This window comes from Neurospora crassa, linkage group IV (genome assembly GCF_000182925.2).
Source record: "Neurospora crassa OR74A linkage group IV, whole genome shotgun sequence".
Lineage (NCBI taxonomy): Eukaryota > Fungi > Ascomycota > Sordariomycetes > Sordariales > Sordariaceae > Neurospora > Neurospora crassa.
The window spans coordinates 420,301-444,623 of record NC_026504.1 but is presented as its reverse complement, the minus strand read 5'-3'; the positions used below and the strand labels follow the sequence as shown (position 1 = coordinate 444,623).

Here is a 24,323-nt window from a genome sequence, read left to right as displayed (position 1 = left end):
GTTTTTTTTTAAAAAAAGACCTTCCTATTATTATTATAGTATTAAGAAATAAAAACTTGGAAGATAATATAGAATAGTAGTATAGTTGAATTCGATCGGTTATAATTAAGAATTAATATATAGGGATTAATTTAAGATTGAATTTAGATTGGTTCGTAACCAATTTAAAATTAGTAAAGTAAAAGTTTTTTACTTTTTAAGCGGACTTATCGAATATAATATTTAGGTAGTCCTTATACTCCGTATTAAACGGATAGGGTAATTATATTTCGTATTACTCCTCGTCTTTAAGAGGACGTTACGCTCTAGGGCTTAGATTAATCCTATATTAATTCTAAATGGATCTAGGACGGGTTATAAATAAATTTATATTAAATATTAAATTCGGTATAGCTAGGATAAACCTAAATCTTCTTATCCTTAACGCTAACTTACTCCTTACAAACGTTCTTAAAGAAGTAAATCTTCATTTTATAGTAAAAAGGCTATATCGATTTAAATTAAATCCTAAATTAATTTACAATCGGTCGAGGATTAATTTAAAATATTTATATAACTATTCTTATTTTATAGTAGTTCTAAAGTAATAAACGTTTTAACTTTCTTAAGAGGAGACGGAATAATAATATCTTCCTTAAAAGAGGTTTTAACAACGTTTTCAGCAACATCCTCGTTATTACCCTTTAGGTTATTATACTTTTTAATTAACGCCTTACCCTTCGGAGGGCGAGCCGGAAGCGAAAGGACTAATCTAAAATTGGTCTTAAATTTATTACTAGCCTTATAGTTACTAATAGCCTTTATAAAGTTCTAATAAAAAGCTATTTAAAATTAATCTTAAATAAGTTAGAAATTAATTTAAAATTAATTATTTACTAATAAAGTCCTCGTTCTTAGTAAAAGTCGGACTGCTAATACTATTCTTCTTAATTATAATAAATATTTTATCCTTTATTTAATATTTACCAATGTACTTTTTTAAATTCGATATTAGGCCCTAATTATACTAAAAAAAAGAATTAATATTATATTAATCTAAGATTAATTTTAAATTAGTTTTATATAAATATTACTTATAGTATTACTATATATAACCCCGTTCGGCTTCTAAAAATAGTAGAAGATTTCGCCCGCGCTAATTTAAACCTCGCTAGCCTAAGGATTAATTAGAAATTAATTTTAAATTAATTATAAATGGATAAATTAAATTTATATTATTAAATATAAAGGGCGGAATACCGGTAGGATACTAAATTAAACAACGATAGGCAATATAGGTAGTTTCTTTCGAATAATTATTCGCTATATTAGTTTTATTGGTTCTGAATTGATCTTAGATAAGTTTTTAACTAATCTCGAATTGGTTACTACTATCAATATTAATTTTTTTTTTTTAAAAAAAATCTGAAAAAAATCTGAAAAAAATCTGAAAATTTTCTAAAAAAAATCTGAGAAAAAGGTAATACGTACACTAATTTGGAGGAGAAGGATAAAGAAGAAAAGAGGGAAGAGTTTTAAAAAAAAGAAGGGGGGGAGGGAGGGGGTTTATATATATAGATTCTGCTAAAAGCGGTATATAATTTTAGTTCTATTACGTATATATTTATATAATAGTATTTGTAATATATAATATATTTATAGAAATAATATATATATATATATTTAATTTTTAATAAAAGTAAGTGAATTTTCAAGTTGAGAAGTGATAAAATTATATTATTCCCTTTCAACTAGTCTTTGAATAATCTAGGATTGATTCAAACAAAAAATAAAAACCTTTAAACTATATATTATATATATTCAAAAATATAATATACGTCTTATATATTAAATAGAAATAAAATCCATTTCAGAATAAATATATATATATATAAAATAGTAAAATATATATATAAATATATATATAATATTATATATTATTAAATAAAATAAAAATCGATTTTTAAACATTATATAAATACAAGAATTTGTAAATTAAATTTTTTATTCTAAAAGGTAAATTGTAAATAATCCTTTAATACCAAATATAATTTATTTATTTAATTCTTTAAAAGTATTTCTATATATTAGTAATTTATATTAAAATTATATTAGTTATATTTATTTCTATTATATTTTGAATTTAATTTCTCAGTTCTGAAGCCTATTATATTAAATTATTTATATTCTTATAAAATATTTTCTATCTATTTATTAAAATAAAGATATTTCTTTTTATATAAACAGAATTAAAATAGTAATAGAAGATTTTAAATATACAATTTATAATATTATACTAATTTGTTATATTTAGATAATGATATTAAAAATACTAAGAATTTGATAAGAAGCTATAGATAAAGAATTTAAAATTTATATAATTAAATATATTAAATTAAAATTTACAATAATAAATAATCCTATTAAATTAAATAAAAAAATAAAAATACTATAAACGTAAAGTTAATGGATATATGGAACTAGATTTTATTTACTTTATTAAAAATATATTTTAATACTTATTAATATTTTTTAAAAATAATTTTGATATAAATATAAGTAGATTATTTATAAGTTTTAAAATAATGAAACTAATATAAACCTCTTTACTATATAGAGAATAATTTCCAATGAATATTTCTATATGCTTTTTGATTTCTTCATAATTAATTTATATATATAATAAGTCTATTTGATATTTATATTAATAGCAATATATAATAATCAAAAATGAATATACCATAGAATTATATATTAATATAAGCCCAATTTTATATATATAAATTAATAAATTGGAAATTGATTTATATAGCTAATAATTATATTAAAATGATCTTAACATAAGCTTTAAAGTTAAAAGTATAACAATTAATATAGAGTTATTTATTAAAGAAAATAAAATCTAAATATATTACTTAATATATTATAAATCAATTTATATTTTTAATAGTTATATAAAGTATTTGTGAAAATAGGAAATTTAGGGTAAGTATAAATTAATCGACAATATACTAAGAAATATATTAAAAGTGACTTATATTTTTAACAATTATATTATATATATAAAATAATATAAAGTATTAAATAAATAAAAAAAAAAACTATAATATATTATATAATACTGTCTATATCACATTACGCCCGGAATTAATATATTAATCATTTATATTTATATAAGATTTAAAATAAATATATATCAATTTCAAATTTAATAGTTATATTAAATATTTATATTAATTAAATATATAAAGTACAAAGTAAATAAAGTATAATTAATATTAATAATATACTATATAAGGAATTATACCTAGAATCATTATATTAAGTAAAAAGAACCTTATGTAAGATTGAAAGTATTTATAAATTAATTTCTAATATATTAAGGAGAAAGAAAAAGAAAATTAATTTGTAATATATTATATAATATATTATTACAAATGAATTTATATTTGGAAAATTAGTATTGAATATTTATATTTATATAAGATTCAAAGTATATATAATTAATTTCTAATACATTAATTAATATATTAAAAACTAATTTACATTCCTAAGAATTATTTAAAATATTTAGATTAAAATAAAATATTAAGTCGAAAGAGAAAGAAAAATAATTTATAATATATTATATAATATATTATGAATTAATTTAAACTAATAATAATTATATTGAATATTTGTATTTATATAAAATTTAAAGTATATATAAATCAATTTCTAATATATTATTTTCCTAATAGTTATCTTCAATATTTACATTAATATAATATATTAAGTAGAAAGAAAAATATAAATTCATTTATAATATATTATATAATAAATTATAAATGAATTTATATTTGTAAAAAGTATATTGAATATTTATATTTATATAAAATTCAAAGTTTATATAAATTAATTACTAATATATTAAGAAATATATTAAAAAGTAATTTACGGTTTAAATATTTATTTTAAATATTTAAATTCATATAATATATAAGGTAAGAAGTAAATAGAATACTATATACTTACGTACTTGATAGAAATTAATTTCTAATATATTAGAAACTGATTGTAGAAAATTAAGTTTTTGAAAGCTAAACCTAAATAAGTATACATTATCATATTATTGATATTAGCTTGTGGTAAGACAGCACAGTACCAATTCTCATTTTTGTGTACGTTGAAGTCCTCCGATTGAAGGCCGAGGTCAGTCTTGGCGTGTCTTGGCGCCTTCTTGGCGCTCCGATTGAGGGCCGAGGTCGAGGGCATGTGTGAGGTGAGGTAGGTCCTCTCGCCAAGCCTACCACACAAATCCAGTCCAATTCCAATCCCGCCCAGCCCGGACCGGAGATAACAGCTAAGATCTCATCTCACCCATATGATCAATCACTAGGTCAACCGTGGACGTTGGCGGGCGGGCGGACCCCACCCATTTACCGAGCCCCACTCTTTTTTTTGTCATGTATTCCTCCGGCGATCCCGTGCGTTCAACGGTTTCGTCCGGATCTTTGGTTTAGGTCCGGTCGCGGGCGGTCATGTGATTTTTTTAAATTTCGGACATTGCATCACGATTGTTTCCACGAGATGGTCCGTGATAGTAGTTCGTCCGTATCAGAGGTCCGTAGGTGAGTGTCACTCAGCCTCCGTCCGTACCAGACCAGTTCGTCCGTAGCAGCCCGGGCGTTCGTAGAGGTAGGTAGGTAGGTAGGTACCAGTCGACACCGACCGACCCGGGTCGGTAGGAGGGTAGGTAGGTAGGTAGGTACATACCTCTATTTCCCCACTTTCAAGTCCGAACGGAATGACGGTCGACCTAGTACCTACCGACCTACCGACCTACCGAACCTACCGAACCTACCGAACCTACCTACCGGGCTATATACCGTCCGTCCGTCCAACCGTGTACATACATATAACTCGCTCGCTCGGAGCGGGTGGGCGGCGCACCGGTTCGTTCCCCGGTCTTTGATGCAGTCGATTAGAGTACCTATGGACCAGCGACCAGGCAGAAGCAGCATGAGAAGAAGTCAAAGAAGCACATTCACCTACCACCTACCTACCCTAGGTACCTAGGTAGCTAGCATCAGACATTACATGTATACGAGATGACGGACGTGACGATGCTCTCCAAGTACCTTAATTACCTTAACTATGCACTTACTCACTCACTTAGTTACACAGTTACTCACTCACTCACGTACTCACGTACTTACCCACCCACTTACCTACCTAGGTACCAAATTCAAATTACTCACTTACGCAAGGCATGCAATAACAAACCACCCAGACAGGAAACAACCCAACCCCAAAGCATCTACCGTGAAGAAAAGCCGAGGGAAATCGTCCAGTGTGCTACAATAAAACGACGGAAAGGGGTATTATTAAAGTTGCCAGTTAGTTAGTTAGTTGCATCATCTAACGACGACCCCCGCCCCCATCAATCACAGAATGAGCATGTACTGGTACATACCTAGGTACGTGTCCGGTTACGGCCATTCACGACGTACCGACGTACGTGCATGTGGTTACTACCTCTATGTTCCCTATTAGACACTCCGTGTCTCCCCTTTGCTTTAATCCTCGTGGGTTACTAGGTAGAGGTAGGTACCAATTGCCAACTACCTATTCGAGTTCAATTTTTCAAGTACAGGGACCATGGTATATTCTACGTACCTACCTAGAGGTATGTAATTGCCGTTATTTGGTGAAGTTAGTTAGTTAGTTAGTTGGATAGTTAGGCAGTTAGATAGTTAGAGGTAGTTAGATAGTCAGTTAGATGGTTAGTTAGATAGTTAGTCAGTCACATAGTCAGTCAGTTCAGTCAGTCAGGCAGTCAGGCAGTCAGTCAGTCAGTCAGTCAGTCAGTCAGTCAGTTAGTTAGCAGTTAGATAGTCAGTCAGTCAGTCAGTTAACCAGTGAGCCAACCACCTACCTCTAGTTATAGTCAGTCAGCCAGCCAGTCAACAACGATGACAATGACAATGATGACAACTACCTACGTGCGGCAAGACTGTGCGTGAAGCAAGACTGCGTGCCGCAAGACTGCCCGCTTATGGTTGCTGCTTTCTTGATGGCTGTTTGCTTGTTTGCTTGCTTGTTTGCTTGCTTACTTGCTTGCTTGCTTTCTCGTTGCTTTCTCGTTGCTTTACTACCTTAGGTAGCTAATCACCAACCGACGAAGACGAACGCCCCCGCCTGCGGGCCCCGGTCTCTCTGCCTCCGACTTCCCGACTCCCCGACTTCCCGATTCCCCGAGCCCATTGCGCAATGCGGTAGATAGACTACCTACAGGTACCAGACCTCTACCGACTCACATCTAGGTATCTACCTACCTACTCGGGGACAACAACTCTCTCCATCCCAGAATTCAGGATGGATGAACACCTAGGTAGGTACAAGGTCAAAGATCAATGTCCGACGACCTTCTTACCTACGTAGGTAGGTAGGTTGGTTTGTACATGACTGCTTCCTACAGGTAGAGGTAGGTAGGTAGGTAGGTAGATAACATTCGCCGAAAAAGAATGACCGGAGTGACTACTATAGGTAGAGGTACCTAAGTGATTGACGGATTGACTTCAGTTTGTAATATAATGTTTAACTGACACCTTTCCACCTAGAGGTAGGTCAACTTCACCCGGCCGGCCGACTGACTGACTGACTGACTGACTGACTGACTGACTCACTGACCGACCGACTATGTAGAGGTAACCAACCAACCAGCCCAGCTTTTGTCCGAAATGCATACTAGGTAGGTACCCATCTACTTCAATCTTCTTACCGCGGAAAGGTAGGTGCAAGTCGCAAGTGCAAAGTTGAAACCGACATACCTACCGTCCGGAGCGTGTGGAATCATCTTGCATCTTGCATCTTCCATCTTGCATCTCGCATCTTGCATCTTGCATCTTGCATCTTGCATCGTTGAGTTTGCGCTGCGTTTCACGCTCGAGTTGGTGCCCCTAGTGTAGCCTCGGTCGGTAGGTAGGTAGGTAGGTAGGTTACATATGTGTCATAACGAATGGCGAATTTCCCATCCACACCAGCATGTTTTTCGTTTCTGTGCTGCAGTGACATTCATGCCAGCACGCCAGCCATGTACACTAGGTAGGTATATATGTGTAGAGGTACAGGTACCTACCTAACTAAGCACATATCGATACATGTCACGGTGGCAGCACGTTGAGGCCTCCCAATCTCGGACGTATCGTTTTCGTAAGGAAGCTCGCTGAATGTACCTACCTACCTACCCTGTGCCCATTAGAAACCAGCGAGGAGGTGGGCGGGCGCAGCACAGGACGGGGGAAAACGGAGTAACCAAGTGATACTACCTAGTCTGATTTGCTAAGTGTACCTACGTAGGTGTGTACCTACTTACATCACCACTGGCATAACATTCCTGGTTTCGGGCAATCCAGATTCCCGGATAGACAGGAAACGCAGGGTTCTGAGCAAGTTTGCCACTTGCTATGAGAAGGCATCGATGCATGTAATTGTCGGTCGAAACTCTCAGAATTGCCGACTGTGCTAGTAGAATCCGAATTACCCGAGATTATACGGCACATAGGTCGGTAGGTAGGTAGGTAGGTGCTTTGTAACTGTAATCCCATTCTCATGTTTGGATTGGTAAAAAATTTCTGCTAAAGTAACTGATCAGGACGTAACAACGCTGACCTAAGCTGCGCTGGGCTGGACTAGTAGAGTTACGCCGACATAGATGTAGAGGTGTGATGGAGCAGTCGAGTAGTTAGGTTCCTAATACCTCAACACCATCCTAGCATGAGCAAACCATCAAGCAATAAGACCCGATCTATTCCGTGTACAGGTGCTGTCCTTTGCTTTGTACAGTCTCTGATCCTCACGTTGTCGGGACATTGGCGTCTGGAGACTATCCGCCCGGGTTCGTCTGGCTGATCTAGGTCATGTGCGGGCTGCCCGGGCTTGAGACAAAAAAGTCCTTCGAATTGTGTTGATGTAAGCAACGGCTCTGATTGAGATCATCGGGAGGCTGGACGAAGTTGTCGCTTTGGGTAGCCTGTCCTGCAAGGTTGGGCATATCACAGCGATAGAGAAAAAAAAAAAAAAAAAAAAAAAAAAAGCCCAGCCGGCTTCAGCGAGGATGAATCATAAGGCTGGATATACTGTCTAATGAGAGTGAGCGGCTATCGATACGTTTGTGCCGAGTGTCCGGAAGGTAACGGTTGCTGATAAGTCTGAGCTGGTTGTCCCAAGGCTGGTGACAACTTCCCGGCATAAGGAAAAGTCCGACTGTTGTCTATCAAATGAAGGAAGGACTGTGGTCGTTGTATTTCAAAACTGTTTAAGTCTGATGCCAACCCCCGTTCTCATCCCTAGTTTTCTGCTGGTCGATATTGGGCACATTGTGAGAATTCCGAGAAGCAAGAGGCTGTGTAAGAGAAGACTAATGGACAGGAACGCCGTCAAGCCCCCGCTGTCTTTTCTAGCGAATCTGTGAACTGCTGCGATGAAAGGCGCAAGTACCGTAAAGTATATCAGAGTACACAAGTCGATAGAGGTACGGCTCACGACGCCAACGGAGACGGCGAGCAACGCAGGAGTAGAGAGACGATAGAGAGGATACGAAGAAGGAGAGAGGGCGAAGGTGGAAGAATCTGAAATGAGAGACGACTGCAAGGAGCGGGAAGCAGGTGTCATGGGAAAGCGGCAGAAGTCAGGAGCAGGGCAGCAGACCATCCGTGATAAAAATGTAGGAGGCAGACAGCACACACTGAAGACTGGGCGAGAAGAGAGGGCGGGGAAAAAAAAAAGAAGAAAAAAAGGGAAAAGAAACAGAAAAGGGGCTGGAGCGCGGCACAGCGAGAATCCCTGAATCAGGCAGGTCGATGGGTGCTTGAGATCTCAGTAGTGACTGCCTTCAGTCAGCAGTCATGATGCTCAGAGTGGGCAGGAGCTCTTCCACTTTGTTACTCAGCCTTGATAACATTCCAGTATGCTCTCAGGGAAGGAGCAGACGAAGGTCAATCTCATCCGGCCGCTTGGCCATAAGCAGAAAGTCAACTGGTGCCGTCTGCCGCGGTCGGTCTGGAAGTTGACAGTCTGACACCTCGTTGTTCATCAACACCAGCGGCCGCCGCCCATTATCTTGGCATCACACTTATGATGCCCCCTGGTCAGGACCTTTCCTCGCTTTGCCAAAGCAGAATCTGTCCAAATACTGATATCCAAAATTAAAATTGGTATCCTCAGCCAAGCAGCAGGTTTGCCAAAACATGGCAGCTTCGACCACATATTTGGCTAGAAATGGACAAACAGATTGGGGTGCCATTCCCAAATCCTGTATCCAAAAGTCCTCAAGTTGCCTAACCGATGCCGGGGCTGAACTCAACTCTAACAAACGAAAAAGAAACAAAGATTTCCTGTATTTCCCGCACACCTCATGCTCAAGTTTTTGCTTATAAAAAGTGGGATCGAATCATTATACATATGGTGGTTGAGAGAGAACACAAACATGACACTGAATGGAACCTCCCAAAAGCTTTTGTAGCATCAGCTCGCTTTTTTGTCAACCAACTGACTGACATTGTCATTCCATCACCTCTCTTCCTCCCATCCATTCATCCATCCTTCCAATGCCTGCCCATTTCTATAAAATCTCATGCGCCGGCCTGCCGTGAACTTGGGGCCAAGTGACTGCTATCTAGTTTGCAGTCGCTCGATCCGTATAACTCCACTGAACGTCATCCAAAACAGAGTGCTATTCGCGTTTAAAGGAGGAGCTCGAGAGGGTTCTCAATGACCTTCTTCAACTCGCGGATCCACTCGGCACCGACAGCACCATCGACAACCTTGTGGTCAAAGCTGGCAGTGACGATGATCTGCTCGTCCCAAGAGACACCGGTGGTGCCATCCTCGTTCTCAACGGGGACGGCAACCTTCTGGGGGGCGCCAACGGCAAGGATGGCGGCCTGGGGAGGGTTGATGATGGCGGTGAAGCTCTGGACGGCGGGGTTCATGCCCATGTTGGAGATGGAGATGCTGCCACCCTGGTACTCCTCGGGCTTGAGCTTGCCGTCGCGGGCCTTCTTGGCGAGCTCCTTGACGGCGGCCGAGATGCTCTCGAGACCCTTGCCCTCGACACCCTTGACAATGGGGGTGATGAGGCCGTTGGGGGTGGCGACGGCAACGGAAACGTCGACGGTCTCGAACTGGCGGATGACACCGTCGCGCCACGAGCTGTTGACGGTAGGGACGCGCTTGGAAGCAATACCCATGGCCTTGATGAGGAAGTCGTTGACCGAAAGCTTGTAGCGGCCATCAGCAGAGCTGTTGAGCGCCTGGCGGAGCTTGAGAAGCTTGCTGACGGAGAGGTTGGTGGAAACGAAGAAGTGGGGGTTCTCCGTGACAGACTCCTTCAAGCGGGCGGCAATAGTCTTGCGCATGCCAGAGATGGGGACATCAGTGTAGGCAGCGGCGGCGGCACCGGCAGCGGGAGCGCTAGCAAGAGCCTTCTTGACATCCTCCTCAGTGATCTTGCCACCGGGACCAGAGCCCTTGACGTTGCGCAGGTCGATGCCCTTCTCGCGAGCGAGTCTCTTGGCAGCGGGGAGAGCGTTGGGCTCGCGCTCGAGGGCAGTCTGGAAGCGGCCGGTGAAGCTAGTGTTCTCGGGCTCGGGAGCGGGAGTAGGAGCGGGGGTCGGAGCGCTGGCGGTGCTCTCGTTCTTGGGCTCATCCTTGGGGACAGCGGGGGAGGTCTCGCCGCCGGCATCCTTGAGGGTGAAGTCCTTGAAGGCGTTGACGTCGGTGCCCTCCTCGACGAGAATGGCAATGGGCTAGAGAAGGAGGAAGAAGCATGGTCAGCATGGGTCGTCTGTCTACATTAGGCGCGCACAAGCTAAGGCGACGCGGGGCGTGTAGACGCTCAACGGCACCATGACATATCACCCGACAGGCGAGACACAGGGCACGAGGCGCGCACGAGGCATAAAGGAAGAAGAGTGGATTCAGGGTCGAGTGGGGAAGAGGGTCGGGATGGGAGGAGATGTGCATGGAGTCATGGAGTTGGAGTAGGTAGGGCTGGAGTGTTTGGCAGGTATGATGACTCGTGGCTCGACAGGTAGTGTAGGTAGGTACTTACGTTGCCAACGGCGACGTCCTTCTCGCCCGAGTCCTTGAGGATCTTGGCGAGGACACCCTCCTCCTGGAACTCAAAGTCCATCTGGGCCTTGTCGGTCTCGATCTCGACGAGCACCTCACCGGGCTCGATCTTGTCACCGGGCTTCTTCTGCCATGCGCCAATACCGCCCGAGGTCATGGTGGGCGAGAGGGCGGGCATCTTGACGACGGTGTGAGGGGGGTACGAGGCGTACCATCTTGTGAGGCTGGGGAGGGCGACACGGGCGACGCTGGCATGGCGGAGAGCCTGCCTTGAGAGGACGGGGACGATCATGGTGAGAGGGTGTGATGTGAAGGTTGGGTGGTTGTGGTGGTGTTTTTTTTGAGAGAGGAGGTTGTGTTCAATTTGCTAGTATGGAATGTTTATGTGGGGATTCCAAACCAAGCTGGAGGAGCAGCACTCAGCAGCAGTGGCAGCGGCGGCAGGACCTTGGAGAGGGGAAAGGCCGACCGGGGGGGAGGGGGGCAGAGGGACGCGGGTTGGAGAAGCTGGCTTGTGCGGAGGGAGGCCGGGATGTCTGATTGATGGACGCGGATTCGCAGTAGGGCCAAGCCTGGAGGTGTAAGTCGTCGACTGCGCGAGTCAGGTTGATGCGGAAAAAGAGTGGAAAAAGAACGGGAAGATTGCAGGTTTGGAAAGATGGAAGACTGCGCGAGATGAGATTCGACCTGAATGACGGATTCGTCGTGGAGAGCACAACAGGAAGATGACAGCGGGCAGCGGCGGGATACGGAGCCGGACTTCAATCGGCGACACTCGTGAACTTTTTTTTTTTTTTTTTTTTTCCCTCTCTCTCCACTGCGGCGGTGGCATCACACTTTCTCACTTCCCGTCACCAACCACACTCACCACACTCACTGCCCGCCTTGTGTCCCCTCAGCTCCTTGCTCTCTGCCCCCCTGCGATTTCTCCCAACAGTTGGGGGAAGCTCCCCCCAGCAGTTCCAGCGTAAGCAGAGCCCCCGCCGAGCCAAGGCCAGGCTATTTCAGGGCTAGCACGGCCTCGCAGCTGCCCGGTGCCCAAAGACAGCAGGAGGCCAAGCTTTGAGAATCCCCCGGTCGCGCAACGGGGAGTAAATGACGCTAAGCCTAATGGGGGCAGATGGATGATTGATTACTTGATAAGAGAGGTTGCAATCACGAACTGGAATTGTCAAGCTAACCTAGCTTTGGAGCAGTGATATCTTGTTTGAATATCTATATGTATGAGCAGCGCGCATGGAGGTGCTATCTGTATTTGCGAGTTATGAAGACCTGAATATCAAGTAACCTTATGGACCAAAGTGAGATGCGGACTTCAACAGTTCTCCGATGAACAACCTCGAGAGAGATGAAGTGCTGACAGGGACATCGGACTGGCAGCTGCACGGATCCATAACAGTTCGCGCTAAGGTACGGATTACGTTCTGCGGGCCGATCGGAGGATTTGATTGCGATGGAAACCGTCAACTCCAAGAGGATTGGACTCTGCAGTGTCAGTGATGTCAAACTAAGGGACCCGATCCATGAGAGATGCTGCAGAATGGCATATAATGACAAAATTGGACTGGTGATGACATTTCAGTTTTCGTATGTACAAGCAATCAGGAGCAGCTAACAACGGTCTCTCGTCATCAGTCATATTCCCAACCTCTGAAGAGCTTCGTATCCGAGTTGCCCTGAGATCGTGTTGTAGAAGCTGAAAAGGCACACGACTTGGTTATTGATTAAACTTCCCACGAGGTATTCATACCATCAAGACTCCAAGCCTATGGTAGTAACACAAGTTACAGTTTGGCTTCCCTCCGATGGATGTGAAATACGCCGTGTCATGGATCACCGGTGTCCAATATGTCCAAAGACAACTGATACGCAAAAGAGATGGGATCCATATCTACAATGGAAGACGGGATTGAATGGCTATCATCGGATTCTTCAAAAGCTGACGCCGGCGGCGGGCTACCAATGAACAGACCAATTACTGACCCATGCGTCAAAAAGAGTATCCACGGCTGCAGTTCCGGCAGGCAAAGCGGCTGGCAGATAGATTGATACGTACGGAGATAAAGTGAGAGGTACGTAGGTACGTGTAGGTACCTGATGGAAGAGGAAGGGAAGTGGAAGGGTCGGGAATGGTCCGTGCCCGCGACACTCACTGCAGCCATCAGGGTCTTGATGGACCCACTCTTCAATTGAAGGCTTGCTGTCAACTTCCACTGTTTCGGTCGGCAAGTCAGCAGTCACAGGCCGCGCGCCGCTGAGTTGTCGCAATCCCATGCTAGACCTAGGTAAGTAGCCTCCATGTTGCATCGTGATTGGCCAAAACATGACGACAACACTGGGGAATGAGATTCAGAGGGGAGGGAGAGAGGGACCTGACCACCTACCGAGCCACCGTAGCAACCGCTCGCCCGCCGACTCGGACGGGACCTACATACCTCTAGGTTACCTTACTCAGCCCGCCCAGGACACGAGGCACGGACTCGGCCTTCATCCCGTCCATTTTCAAAAGTGCAAGTCCAGATTGGCGAAAGACAGCAAGTCCGGGTACCATAGGTAGTGTACGAGGGGGACCAGGGCAGCATCCATTGTCGTCTCTACCGAGCACCAAGTCTGAAACTGGCGATCTCCATACAAGCCCCAGATTATCTTTGATTGTTCCAGAAGACGAACGGAACCCCGAACTCGACAACATCGAATCGAGAAGCCATCCATCCATTGCTGCACCCTGACGAAATACCAAGAGCTGTGAACAGTTAGCCACATAACACATACGCGACATCTACACCTACACCTACACCTACACCTAATACCAAGCAGCTGGGGTGACGGATATATTGGAAATAGACGAACAAAGGAAGCTTACCTCTTTGCTGCCATTATTATTCAGCAGCTCCCATTCCGTTTCGATCAACATAACACGCTACACGACTCAAGAGGAAGAACTGAAGCCCCTCCCTCCGCCGCTTATACTACACTCTCCCCTGTCCTCGACATCAAGAAGTCAACAACAGCCCCCCCGTCAGATGCGCTGAAGCACCACGACGACGAATGGCCATCTGTCCCGCCCTCGGCCACCACCTCCAACCATGAGTTCCCTCAAGTTCGTGACGTCCTCTCTAGACGTCATTGCCGCCAATGCCGGCAAGAATAAGGAGCTGGCCGAATTGGCGCAAAAGGCCCAGGAAGCCATCAAGACAAACGACCAGCAGCTCCCCGACCCCGAGGTCATCTTCGCCCCCCTCCGACTAGCCACCAAGTCCGGCACCATCCCCTTGACTACAACCGCCCTCGACTGCATCGGCAAGCTCATCTCCTCCACCTACTTCTCCGTCCCTTCCGGCCGGTCCGCGGCGGCGAGCGAGGATGGCCAACCACAACAGCAGCAATACCTGCCCCTAATCGAACGCGCCATCGACACCATCTGCGACTGCTTCCAGGGCGAGGCCACCCTGGTCGAGATCCAGCTACAGATTGTCAAGTCCCTCTTGGCCGCCGTCCTCAATGACAAGATTGTCGTCCACGGCGCCGGCCTGCTCAAGGCTGTGCGCCAGGTTTACAACATCTTCCTCCTTTCCAGGAGTACGGCCAACCAGCAGGTCGCCCAGGGGACCCTCACACAAATGGTCGGAACCGTGTTCGAGAGAGTCAGCGCCAGGCTGCACATGAGGGAGGCCCGCGCCAATCTGAGCAAGCTGAAGCGGAGCCAGAGCAGTTTCAACGTCAACGGCTCATCCGACGGTCAAAATTCCACACAAGAGGAGGCCAACGGAGACGATGACGAGAACGTCCCCGAAGATGCGTCCGAATCGCAATTACAAGATGGGGATGGCAACGGCGACGGCCCCAAGCTCACCCTCAAGGACCTCGAGCACCGCAAGAGCTTCGACGACTCCAATCTCGGAGATGGCCCTACCATGGTCACCCAGCTAAAACCCAACAGGAAGCCTGCGAGGTCCGTGTCGGAACAGAGCGTGCCCGAGAGCGCCCAGGAGGACAGCCCCGAGTCGTTGGACGCCGAGGACGAAGTGTACATCCGCGACGCCTACCTCGTCTTCCGCTCCTTCTGCAACCTCTCGACCAAGATCCTGCCGCCCGACCAGCTCTACGACCTCCGCGGCCAGCCCATGCGGTCCAAGCTCATCTCCCTCCACCTCATCCACACCCTTCTCAACAACAACATTTCTGTTTTCACTTCGCCCTACTGTACCATCACCAATACCAAGAACAACGAGCCCACCAGCTTTTTGCAGGCCACAAAGTACTATCTGTGTTTGAGTATCACACGGAACGGGGCTAGCTCGGTCGATAGAGTATTTAATATTTGCTGTGAGATCTTTTGGCTAATGCTCAAGTACATGAGGGCTCCATTCAAGGTTTGTCGTGTGCTGTGCTTTGGTAGGAACAGGGAGGACATGTGCTAACACGCCAACAGAAAGAAATCGAGGTCTTCTTGAACGAAATCTACCTAGCCCTTTTGGCGCGGAGGACCGCCCCCTTGTCCCAGAAGCTCGCCTTTGTCAGTATCCTCAAGAGGCTATGTGAGGATCCCCGGGCATTGGTCGAGTTCTACCTTAATTACGATTGCGACCGAAATGTCGACAATATTTTCCAGCGCATCGTCGAGGACTTGTCCAAGTTTGCGACGTCGTCTACGACCGTCACGGCACTACAAGAACAGCAGTACGAGGAAAACCATGCCAAGTATGGGTCAGCCAGCGAGTGGCAGATGCGCAACGTTTTGCCACCACCACTTACCGTTGCCCTGATAGCCCAAAATACCGACACCGATGGCGATATCCCCAAGGACTATGTTCTAAAGAGGCAAGCTCTGGATTCCCTTGTTGAGTCGCTTAGGTCGCTTCTCAACTGGTCCCATCCAGGGCGCCCAGAGGTCATCACCACGGGAACGGGCATTTCCGAAAGACGGCCGTCAAGCGATGAGATCCGGGAATCCATGGACCCTTCGATCATGGGCGAGTCCCTATCCCGTTTAGACACCCCGACCATGCCATCGACACCGCTGCTTGACGATGACCCCGACCAGCTGGAAAAGGAAAAGCAGAGGAAGACGGCTCTCGGAAACGCTATCCGCGTGTTCAACTACAAGCCCAAGAACGGCATCAAATTGTTGTTGAAGGAAGGCTTTATCCCCGAAGACACGCCCGACGCCATTGCCAAGTTCTTGATCAGCGAGGAGAGGCTGGACAAGGCCCAGATCGGCGAATACCTCGGTGAGGGTGATCAGAAGAACATTGACATCATGCACGCTTTCGTCGACACCATGGACTTCACCAAGAAGCGCTTCGTGGATGCCTTGCGCCAGTTTCTTCAGGCTTTCCGCTTGCCCGGTGAGGCCCAAAAGATTGATCGTTTCATGCTCAAGTTCGCCAACCGATACATGCTGGGAAACCCCAAGGCCTTTGCCAATGCTGATACCCCTTATGTGCTGGCGTACTCCGTCATCATGCTGAACACGGATCTCCACAGCAGCAAGATTGTCAGGCGCATGACCAAGGAGGACTTTATCAAGAACAACCGCGGTATCAACGATAACGCCAACCTTCCGGACGAGTACCTCATCAGCATCTACGACGATATTGCCAACAACGAGATTGTCCTCAAGAGTGAGCGGGAAGCGGCGGCTGCGGCGGGAACGCTTCCAGCACAGTCAACCGGTCTGGCTGCTGGACTTGGCCAGGCCTTTTCCAACGTCGGTCGTGACCTGCAGAGGGAGGCATATGCTCAACAGTCTGAAGAAATCGCCATTCGGTCGGAGCAGCTCTTCAAGGACTTGTACCGTAGTCAACGGAAGAATGCGCAAAAGATGGGCGGCATCAAGTTCATCCCCGCTACCTCGTTCAAGCATGTATCGCCCATGTTTGATGTGACGTGGATGTCCTTCTTCTCGGCCCTGTCCAGCCAGATGCAAAAGACACATAACCTGGATGTGAACAAGCTGTGTCTGGAGGGTATGAAGCTTGCGACCAAGATTGCTTGCTTCTTTGATCTCAGCACTCCTAGAGAAGCCTTTATCTCGGCGCTCAAGAACACGGCCAATCTCAACAACCCCCAGGAGATTCAAGCTAAGAACGTCGAGGCCCTCAAGGTGATTCTTGAGCTTGGACAGACAGAAGGCAACCTCCTCAAGGAGTCGTGGAAGGATGTTCTCCTTTGTATCAGCCAGCTTGATCGTCTCCAGCTCATCTCGGGTGGTGTCGACGAGAGTGCCGTCCCCGACGTCTCCAAGGCCCGTTTCGTTCCTCCACCAAGAAGCGACTCGACGGACTCCCGCAAGTCTATGGCTGCCAAGCGACATCGCCCACGATCAAACACGGGCCCTCAGGGCGTCTCAATGGAAATTGCCCTCGAAAGCCGTTCGGACGAAGTCATTAAGAGCGTCGACCGCATCTTCACCAACACCGCCCACCTCAGCGGCGAGGCCATTGTTCACTTTGCCCGTGCCTTGACCGAAGTCAGCTGGGATGAGATCAAGGTGTCCGGGTCGAACGACTCGCCGCGCACTTACAGTCTGCAGAAGATTGTCGAGATTTCGTACTACAACATGACGCGTGTGAGGTTCGAGTGGACCAACATCTGGGATGTGTTGGGTGAGCACTTCAACCGGGTCGGGTGCCACGTCAATGCCGCTATCGTGTTCTTTGCTCTGGACTCGCTGCGTCAGCTGTCTACGCGCTTTATGGAGATTGAGGAGTTGGCGGGTTTCAAGTTCCAGAAGGACTTTCTCAAGCCGTTTGAGCATGTCATGTCCAACTCGAACAACATTACTGTCAAGGATATGATTTTGAGATGTCTGATTCAGATGATCCAGGCCAAGGGAGACAAGATCCGTTCCGGCTGGAGGACCATGTTTGGCGTCTTTACCGTGGCCGCCAAGGACCAGTACGAGAGCATCGTCAACCTGGCTTATGAGCACGTTCTGCATGTGTACAAGACGCGCTTCGGCGTGGTCATCACCCAGGGCGCGTTTACCGATTTGATCGTCTGCTTGACCGAGTTTTCCAAGAACATGAAGTTCCAGAAGAAGAGTCTGCAGGCGATGGAGACGCTCAAGAGCATCATTCCCAAGATGCTCAAGACACCCGAGTGTCCGCTGTCGCATAAGCAGAACTCGGAAGTAAACTCTGCCGAGATGGCTCTCAACGCTGCCACCAAGCCGACTGGTCAAGAAACGGGCACAACGGTGGAGGAGGGTTTCTGGTTCCCTGTTCTGTTCGCCTTCCATGACGTTCTCATGACCGGCGAGGATTTGGAAGTACGGTCGAACGCCCTCAACTACTTCTTTGATGCCCTGCTCAAGTATGGAGCCACATTCCCGCTTGGGTTCTGGGATATCTTGTGGAGGCAGCAGTTGTATCCCATCTTCATGGTGCTACGGTCGAAGCCCGAAATGTCCAATGCTCTTAGCCACGAGGAGTTGTCGGTTTGGTTGTCCACTACCATGATCCAAGCCCTGCGCAACATGATCACTCTGTTCACGCACTACTTCAACCCATTGGAGTACATGCTCGACCGGTTCCTCGAACTGCTGGCGCTCTGCATCCTTCAAGAAAACGACACCATTGCTCGCATCGGCAGCAACTGCCTGCAGACCTTGATCCTGCAAAATGTCGAAAAGTTCACCCACGAACACTGGCAAAAGATCGTCGACACCTTCTGCGAGTTATTCGACAAGACCACCGCGCACCAGCTCTTCAAAGCGGCCACCATTTCCACCCCCTTGTCAGCGTCCAACGGCCTCGACTACGCCAGCCAACTCAGTCCCTCCGCCGACGGTGCCGACGCCGACACCCGCTCCCTCAAGATCAACGGCGACAACGACGCCGGCTCCGAAACTTCCTCCATCCACCAAACGCCCCACACCAACGGCGGTATCAACCCCGAAGAGGACTCCCATTCCTCAGTTCACAACCGTCTCACGGCTTCCACCGCGCTTTCCTCGCACCCACCCAACACCCCCGGCGGCCAGGGTCTCGAGGAATTCAAGCCATCCACCACCCTTCAACAACAACCGCCCGTCGTGACCGCCGCCCGCCGCCGCTTCTTCAACCGCATCATCAGCCGCTGCGTCCTGCAACTGCTCATGATCGAGACCGTCCAAGAGCTCTTCTCCAACGACTCGGTCTACAGCCACATCCCCTCCCCGCTGCTCTTGAAACTCATGTCCCTTTTGAAGCGCTCCTACCTGTTCGCCAAGCGCTTCAACGCCGACAAAGACTTGCGCATGCGTCTCTGGCGCGAGGGATTCATGAAACAGCCGCCGAACCTGCTCAAACAGGAATCAGGCAGCGCCGCTGTCTATGTTTCGATCCTATTCAGGATGTTCGCCGACACCTCTCCCGAGCGTCTCGCGTCCAAGGCCGATGTCGAACGGGCTTTGGTCCCTTTATGTCTGGACATTGTCCGCGTGTATGTCTCGCTGGAAGAAGAAAGTCAGAATAGGAATATCCAGGCGTGGAGGCCCGTGGTGGTGGAGGTGTTGAATGGGTTTGCCGGGGGCGTTAGTAACCCCGAAAAGGGCGAGATGAAGGAAGGCAGAGGGTTCGGAGAAGAAGACTTCAAGAAACATTTGCATGAGGTGTACCCTGTGGTGATTGAGTTGCTGGGGAAGGAGTTGGGGCAAGGCGAGAGGGAACTGAGGCAGGCGTTGCTGGGGGTGTTGAGACGGGTGGGAGAGGTGGGGTTGGGGATTGAGGGGTTGGTTGGTAGCTCCAACTCTAACTCTAACTCTACGGGGAGGTTGTCGTCGAATCACAGGCGACAGGATACGTTGGTGATGAGTGGTAATGGGAGGATGGCCTATGGGCATGATAGGACGGAGAGTGTGGTTAGTACTATGACTGTGGGGACGATTGGTGGTGGTGGTGGTGGTGGTGGTTATCGGGAGAGGGAAAGGGAGAGGGAGGGAGAAAGAGAAGGGGAGGGAGAAGGGGAGGATATGGCGAGGTAGAGGAAGGAAGATGACGGAAGAAGAAGATACCAAGGCGAGGATATAGATAGTGTAGTGTAGTGTAGTGTAGTGTAGTGTAGGGATGGATGGGGGTAATGGAAAGGGTAGAGCAAAACGGGATCCTATTTCTGTTTCTTATATATATATATATATATATTTACATATATTTTCGGTAATGCGCGTACAATAACTACTAACACAGTGCAACGTAGTTCTTGTAAACACAGTTTTGTTCAGGTCTGGCTTTGGTTTTGGCATGGAAAGGAAAATGTGCGTCTTTAACTAATTATTTTTTTTTTTGTTTTTTTTTTCAACTGCTTAGTTATCTGGCAGACTAGGTATGGTTCTGCTTTATCAACCGAAACATTGTGTGTACGGTATGTAGCTGTTGTGTTGTGCTGTGTTGTGTTGTGTTGTCTAAGAAGAAGAAGAAGAAGAAGAAGAAGAAGAAGAAGAAGAAGAAGAAGAAGAAGAAGAAGAAGAAGAAGAAGAAGAAGAAGAAGAAGAAGAAGAAGAAGAAGAAGAAGAAGAAGAAGAAGAAGAAGAAGAAGAAGAAGAAGAAGAAAAAGAAATCAAATACTTACTGCTTGCTCCTCTAATGATGATGATCGTACCGTGCATAATGGGCCATTAATCAAGTTTCTCTGTGATGCGAGTACTTAAATATTAGATCGACTTAATATTAGAAAGGTACGGTACCCGAGCACCAAAGCTGCAATTCCCTTTGCCTTTGCCTTTGCCTTTCGCTTCATCCAGCCCATTACCGACAACCCATTATCAGCTCTCCTCTCCAGATCATCCTTTCCATGCCTAACCAGCTCGTAACCAGTTCGTAACCTACCCATCCTCCCATTCTCCTACACCGGCCTCCGTTTCGATCACTACCTCATAACCACATCTATCTCCTCCCTCGGAGGCATCACCTCCCTCACCCATCCCCTCAACTCATCCCTTTCCTCATCCACCGTCCTATCCGGTAACCCCTCCAAGCTCTCCCTCAGCAACTCATCATCCGCCACCGCCTCTCTCACAATCTCCTTGACGATATTCACCTTGTCCTCGGAATGGGGCGTCACGCGCATCAACCCGACAAAGGCCTCAAAGAAGTCAATCAGGGATAAATGCATAAGCACATCATTGCGATCGACCATGCGGAGGGCAGCAAAGTGAAGCAGGCCTTGTCCCTGTTTTGGTGGTGCCGGGAGGGGCATTTGCGTTGCTTCTTCTTCTTCCTCTTCTTGTTCGACTCCGACGCCGTTGGTGAGGATGTCGCTGTTGTAGTTTGTTGTCCTCCCGTTTGGACGAGATGTGTTGTGACCGTTTGTTGTTGTTCTCGCCGTAGCATAAAGGTAGTATCCCGGTGTTGGTGCCGCCACTTCGCTCCGAGCTACCTTGTTCAGATCCAGGGCCGCCAGTCTCGGTAAAATCCTCAGTATCCTCCCTTGTGCAAGGGTCAATTGTCTGCCTTTCTTCTTCTTTTCCTCTACGTCGGAAGTAGAAGTGATATTCGTATCTTCATGTCGACCCGCTAGTAAATCCAGAATCAGGCTGTAGACTTGTTGGTCGGCAAATACTCGTCGCCACAACGCCCCTGACCCTTTTTCCTTTCGTAAGACCATATCATGCCATGTAGGCATCCCGGCATCGAGCGGATGTTGTTGTTGTTGTTGTTGTTGTTGTTGTTGTCGTTGTGGTCGTGCCGGAGGGTCGAATTCGCAGTCGACGTCCAATAGGTCACCGATGACTCGCCCGCCTTTTTCTCCGACGCCTACTTCGCTGCTGCCTAGCCAGGTTCTGACGAAGGAATGGACGACTTCTTGCATGTCTGCTAGCTGGGCTACCTCGGCTGGAGCGGCAGCGGCTTTGTGGAGTATTGTCATGGCGAGGATGTTGGCTGCGGGAAAGGGTGATTCGAGCGCTTGGATTAGGGATTCGGGAGGCGCGAGGGAGGTGATTTGGCTGAAGGAGAGAGGGCGGAGGAGTTTGGTCGTTAACGAGGCGGGCGTGGTTGGGTCGGAGGGGGTGGTGTGTAGGATTTGGACGAGGCGGGGGAGGAGGGTGGTGAGGAGGGGAGGGGTGTTGGAGTCTGTTGAAAGTAGAAGTTAGTTTACTGGACGTGTTTCTAGGAGGCAGAGTAGGGAAGAGAAGAGTGGCAGGCACATACCCGTAAGCTGGAGCTCGATGTCGTCGAACAGCTTGGCTTCGAGGGGAGTGGAAGGGTCGGCGATGAGAGCGTCCATGTGCGCCGTGAGGTCATCGAGACCAGTGATGGGGATGTTGTTGTCCATGGTGTCTGTTGGCATAACTCGTTGTGTTCTTCGTTTTCTACAATCTCGATGTTCGCCTTCGATATAGCTCGGATATGGTCAAAGAATCGGCGACGGCAGCGAGGGTGGTGATGATGATGATGGCAAACAACAAAGGGAAGATGTCCAGTGGAAGAAGGTCAGCGGCGGTTCAGTGATCTGCAGCAGCGGGCGTTGGGGAAGCTGCTGGTGGATACCACGGAACAGTGGGGGGGAAGAAGCCAAGACTCGAGCTTCAGCCCCAATTCAGCTTAGCGTAACGAACGCACCCTGGCAAAACCCCTGCTCCCGCTGGAAGAAGTGTGGGGCAAAAAAAGTGACTCCAGTTTTAATTCGCGTTTCGTTATCGATTGGGACTTTGTTGTAAGTTTTTGGAGAAGGAAGACATTCCCGTCCCTTCATCATATTGACTCTGGCGTCAACAACATCATCATCACCTACCTAACGAGACACTACCACTTTGACGATATATCCTACCTGTCAGGATTACACAGCTCGACATACCCCCCCCCCCAACTACCACGACCGAGTCGATCGAACCCCTCGTATAACCCCAGAGGAACACCACACAAGAACATCACCACCATGTCCGGCCGAGGAGGACGAGGCGGTCGCGGCGGCCGCGGCGGAGGCGGAGGATTTGGCGGTGGCCGCGGCGGTCGTCGCGCAGTAGCCGCCAACTCGGTCCCCTGGCAAATGGACCCGACCATTGCTCTGGACGGGAAGCCCTCGGAGCTTTTCCCTCCTTACAAAGTGCCCCGCGCGCCGGTCCTCTCGAAAAAGGACGACCGACAAGTCTCCTTCTTCCTCTCGTTCCGCGAACAATGCCACGACTCGCCTCTCTACACGCAATCCCGCACGTGGGCCGCCGGCACCACCTCTTTTTCGTCGTCGACCTCAGCAAGTAGTAGTCTCTTTGGAAGCAGCGCCAAAGCGACCATTGACATCTTTGAGGATGGCGTCCCCAGCTACTCGCACAAGTTCCAGCAAAAGGAACGGACGTTGCCTGACTTGGCGTCCAGGCCATTCGCCAAAGAATTCTTCCCCGCGGAATTACATGCTACGCTGGATGGGATTGATGGTGGTTCGAGTTCGGTGGCCTCCTCTGGAGCGAAACGGCGCAAGACGACGACGACGACGACGGCAAAAACTATTGCGTTGTCGTCGGCAGAGTACAAGACGGCCGAAGACGTGTTTGGTCTTTCCAAAGTCGCTAATGGCGCAGCATCACAAGAAGGAGAAGGAGGCGAACCCAATTACCAACGAGCGCTGCAGTTGTTGGAGATGGTGGAGAAGAAGGTCGAGGACGGAGGAGAGGATGCGGCGGTGGGGATCCTGTCGGATGATGATGAGGATGATTGGGTCAAGAATAACGAGGATGAGGACGGCAACCCGGTGGCCGAAGAGGACGACGATTTCGAGGAGGATAGTGGGGATGATTATAATGCGGAGCAGTACTTTGATGGAAACCAGGATGATGATGATTATGATGAGGGTGGGGATGATGGGGGGGATTACTACTAGTAGTCTTTTGTGGAATAGGGGGAGAGGAGGTCTGAGATGACAAACAAAGAGGTTGTATGTGGTGGCTGGAAGGAGCTGCTAACAATGTCAAGAGAGCACTTTGTGAGATGGCATATTTGGCTCGCTTGGTTGGGAGCATATAAAGGCATTGTTGGATTCATCATGGATGTCCAGAGAGGGAGGGGTCTGGTGGGCTCAAAGAATGATACCATTTTTCTATCGCATGCGAATGTGCCTCATTGTCAGAAGATGTTCTATGTGGTTTTAGCGATGATGGCTAAATATTCCAAGTGACGACCAAGCGATGCATGGGATGATCATGGCCACTATAAATTCGTGGCGGTAATTGTGAATGACTTGACTATCTTCGGCTTGCTGGTCTGAGGTAAGAAGACCTCGTCACTCCAACATGGACATTCATACAGGAAGGC

The 24,323-nt window shown here is 47.0% G+C and overlaps 4 protein-coding genes across 4 annotated transcripts; 2 read left to right on the top strand and 2 right to left on the bottom strand.

The window, feature by feature from the left end:
• Positions 1-9,106: 9,106 nt before the first annotated feature.
• On the bottom strand, positions 9,107-11,898 carry ace-4 (acetate-4). Its single transcript, XM_957693.3, has 2 exons — positions 11,075-11,898; positions 9,107-10,769 (listed from the first exon to the last, which is right to left on the bottom strand). Exons 1-2 carry the CDS (start codon positions 11,384-11,386, stop codon positions 9,705-9,707), a joined length of 1,377 nt encoding a protein of 458 aa, XP_962786.1. The 5' UTR covers positions 11,387-11,898; the 3' UTR covers positions 9,107-9,704.
• A 1,519-nt stretch (positions 11,899-13,417) lies between these two features.
• NCU07658 (protein transporter sec72) lies at positions 13,418-20,234 on the top strand. Its single transcript, XM_957692.3, has 2 exons — positions 13,418-15,467; positions 15,527-20,234. Exons 1-2 carry the CDS (start codon positions 14,181-14,183, stop codon positions 20,060-20,062), a joined length of 5,823 nt encoding a protein of 1,940 aa, XP_962785.3. The 5' UTR covers positions 13,418-14,180; the 3' UTR covers positions 20,063-20,234.
• Positions 20,235-20,685: 451 nt separating this feature from the next.
• NCU07657 (hypothetical protein) lies at positions 20,686-22,500 on the bottom strand. The gene is made up of 2 exons (XM_957691.2): positions 22,227-22,500; positions 20,686-22,148 (listed from the first exon to the last, which is right to left on the bottom strand). Exons 1-2 carry the CDS (start codon positions 22,363-22,365, stop codon positions 20,944-20,946), a joined length of 1,344 nt encoding a protein of 447 aa, XP_962784.2. The 5' UTR covers positions 22,366-22,500; the 3' UTR covers positions 20,686-20,943.
• Positions 22,501-22,753: 253 nt separating this feature from the next.
• Positions 22,754-24,116, top strand: NCU07656 (hypothetical protein). Its single transcript, XM_957690.2, has one exon. It carries the CDS (start codon positions 22,954-22,956, stop codon positions 23,890-23,892), a length of 939 nt encoding a protein of 312 aa, XP_962783.1. The 5' UTR covers positions 22,754-22,953; the 3' UTR covers positions 23,893-24,116.
• The last annotated feature ends 207 nt before the right edge of the window (positions 24,117-24,323 follow it).

Excerpts from the sequence above, each read along its gene's own strand:
- ace-4 (XM_957693.3), bottom strand. The coding sequence starts at position 11,386 with ATGATCGTCCCCGTCCTCTCAAGGCAGGCTCTCCGCCATGCCAGCGTC. Across the intron at positions 10,770-11,074 it reads AGGACGTCGCCGTTGGCAAC|CCCATTGCCATTCTCGTCGA; the intron begins GTAAGTACCTAC and ends CTCCTTCTCTAG.
- NCU07658 (XM_957692.3), top strand. The coding sequence starts at position 14,181 with ATGAGTTCCCTCAAGTTCGTGACGTCCTCTCTAGACGTCATTGCCGCC. Across the intron at positions 15,468-15,526 it reads ACATGAGGGCTCCATTCAAG|AAAGAAATCGAGGTCTTCTT; the intron begins GTTTGTCGTGTG and ends ACACGCCAACAG.
- NCU07657 (XM_957691.2), bottom strand. The coding sequence starts at position 22,365 with ATGCCAACAGACACCATGGACAACAACATCCCCATCACTGGTCTCGAT. Across the intron at positions 22,149-22,226 it reads CATCGAGCTCCAGCTTACGG|ACTCCAACACCCCTCCCCTC; the intron begins GTATGTGCCTGC and ends TACTTTCAACAG.
- NCU07656 (XM_957690.2), top strand. The coding sequence starts at position 22,954 with ATGTCCGGCCGAGGAGGACGAGGCGGTCGCGGCGGCCGCGGCGGAGGC.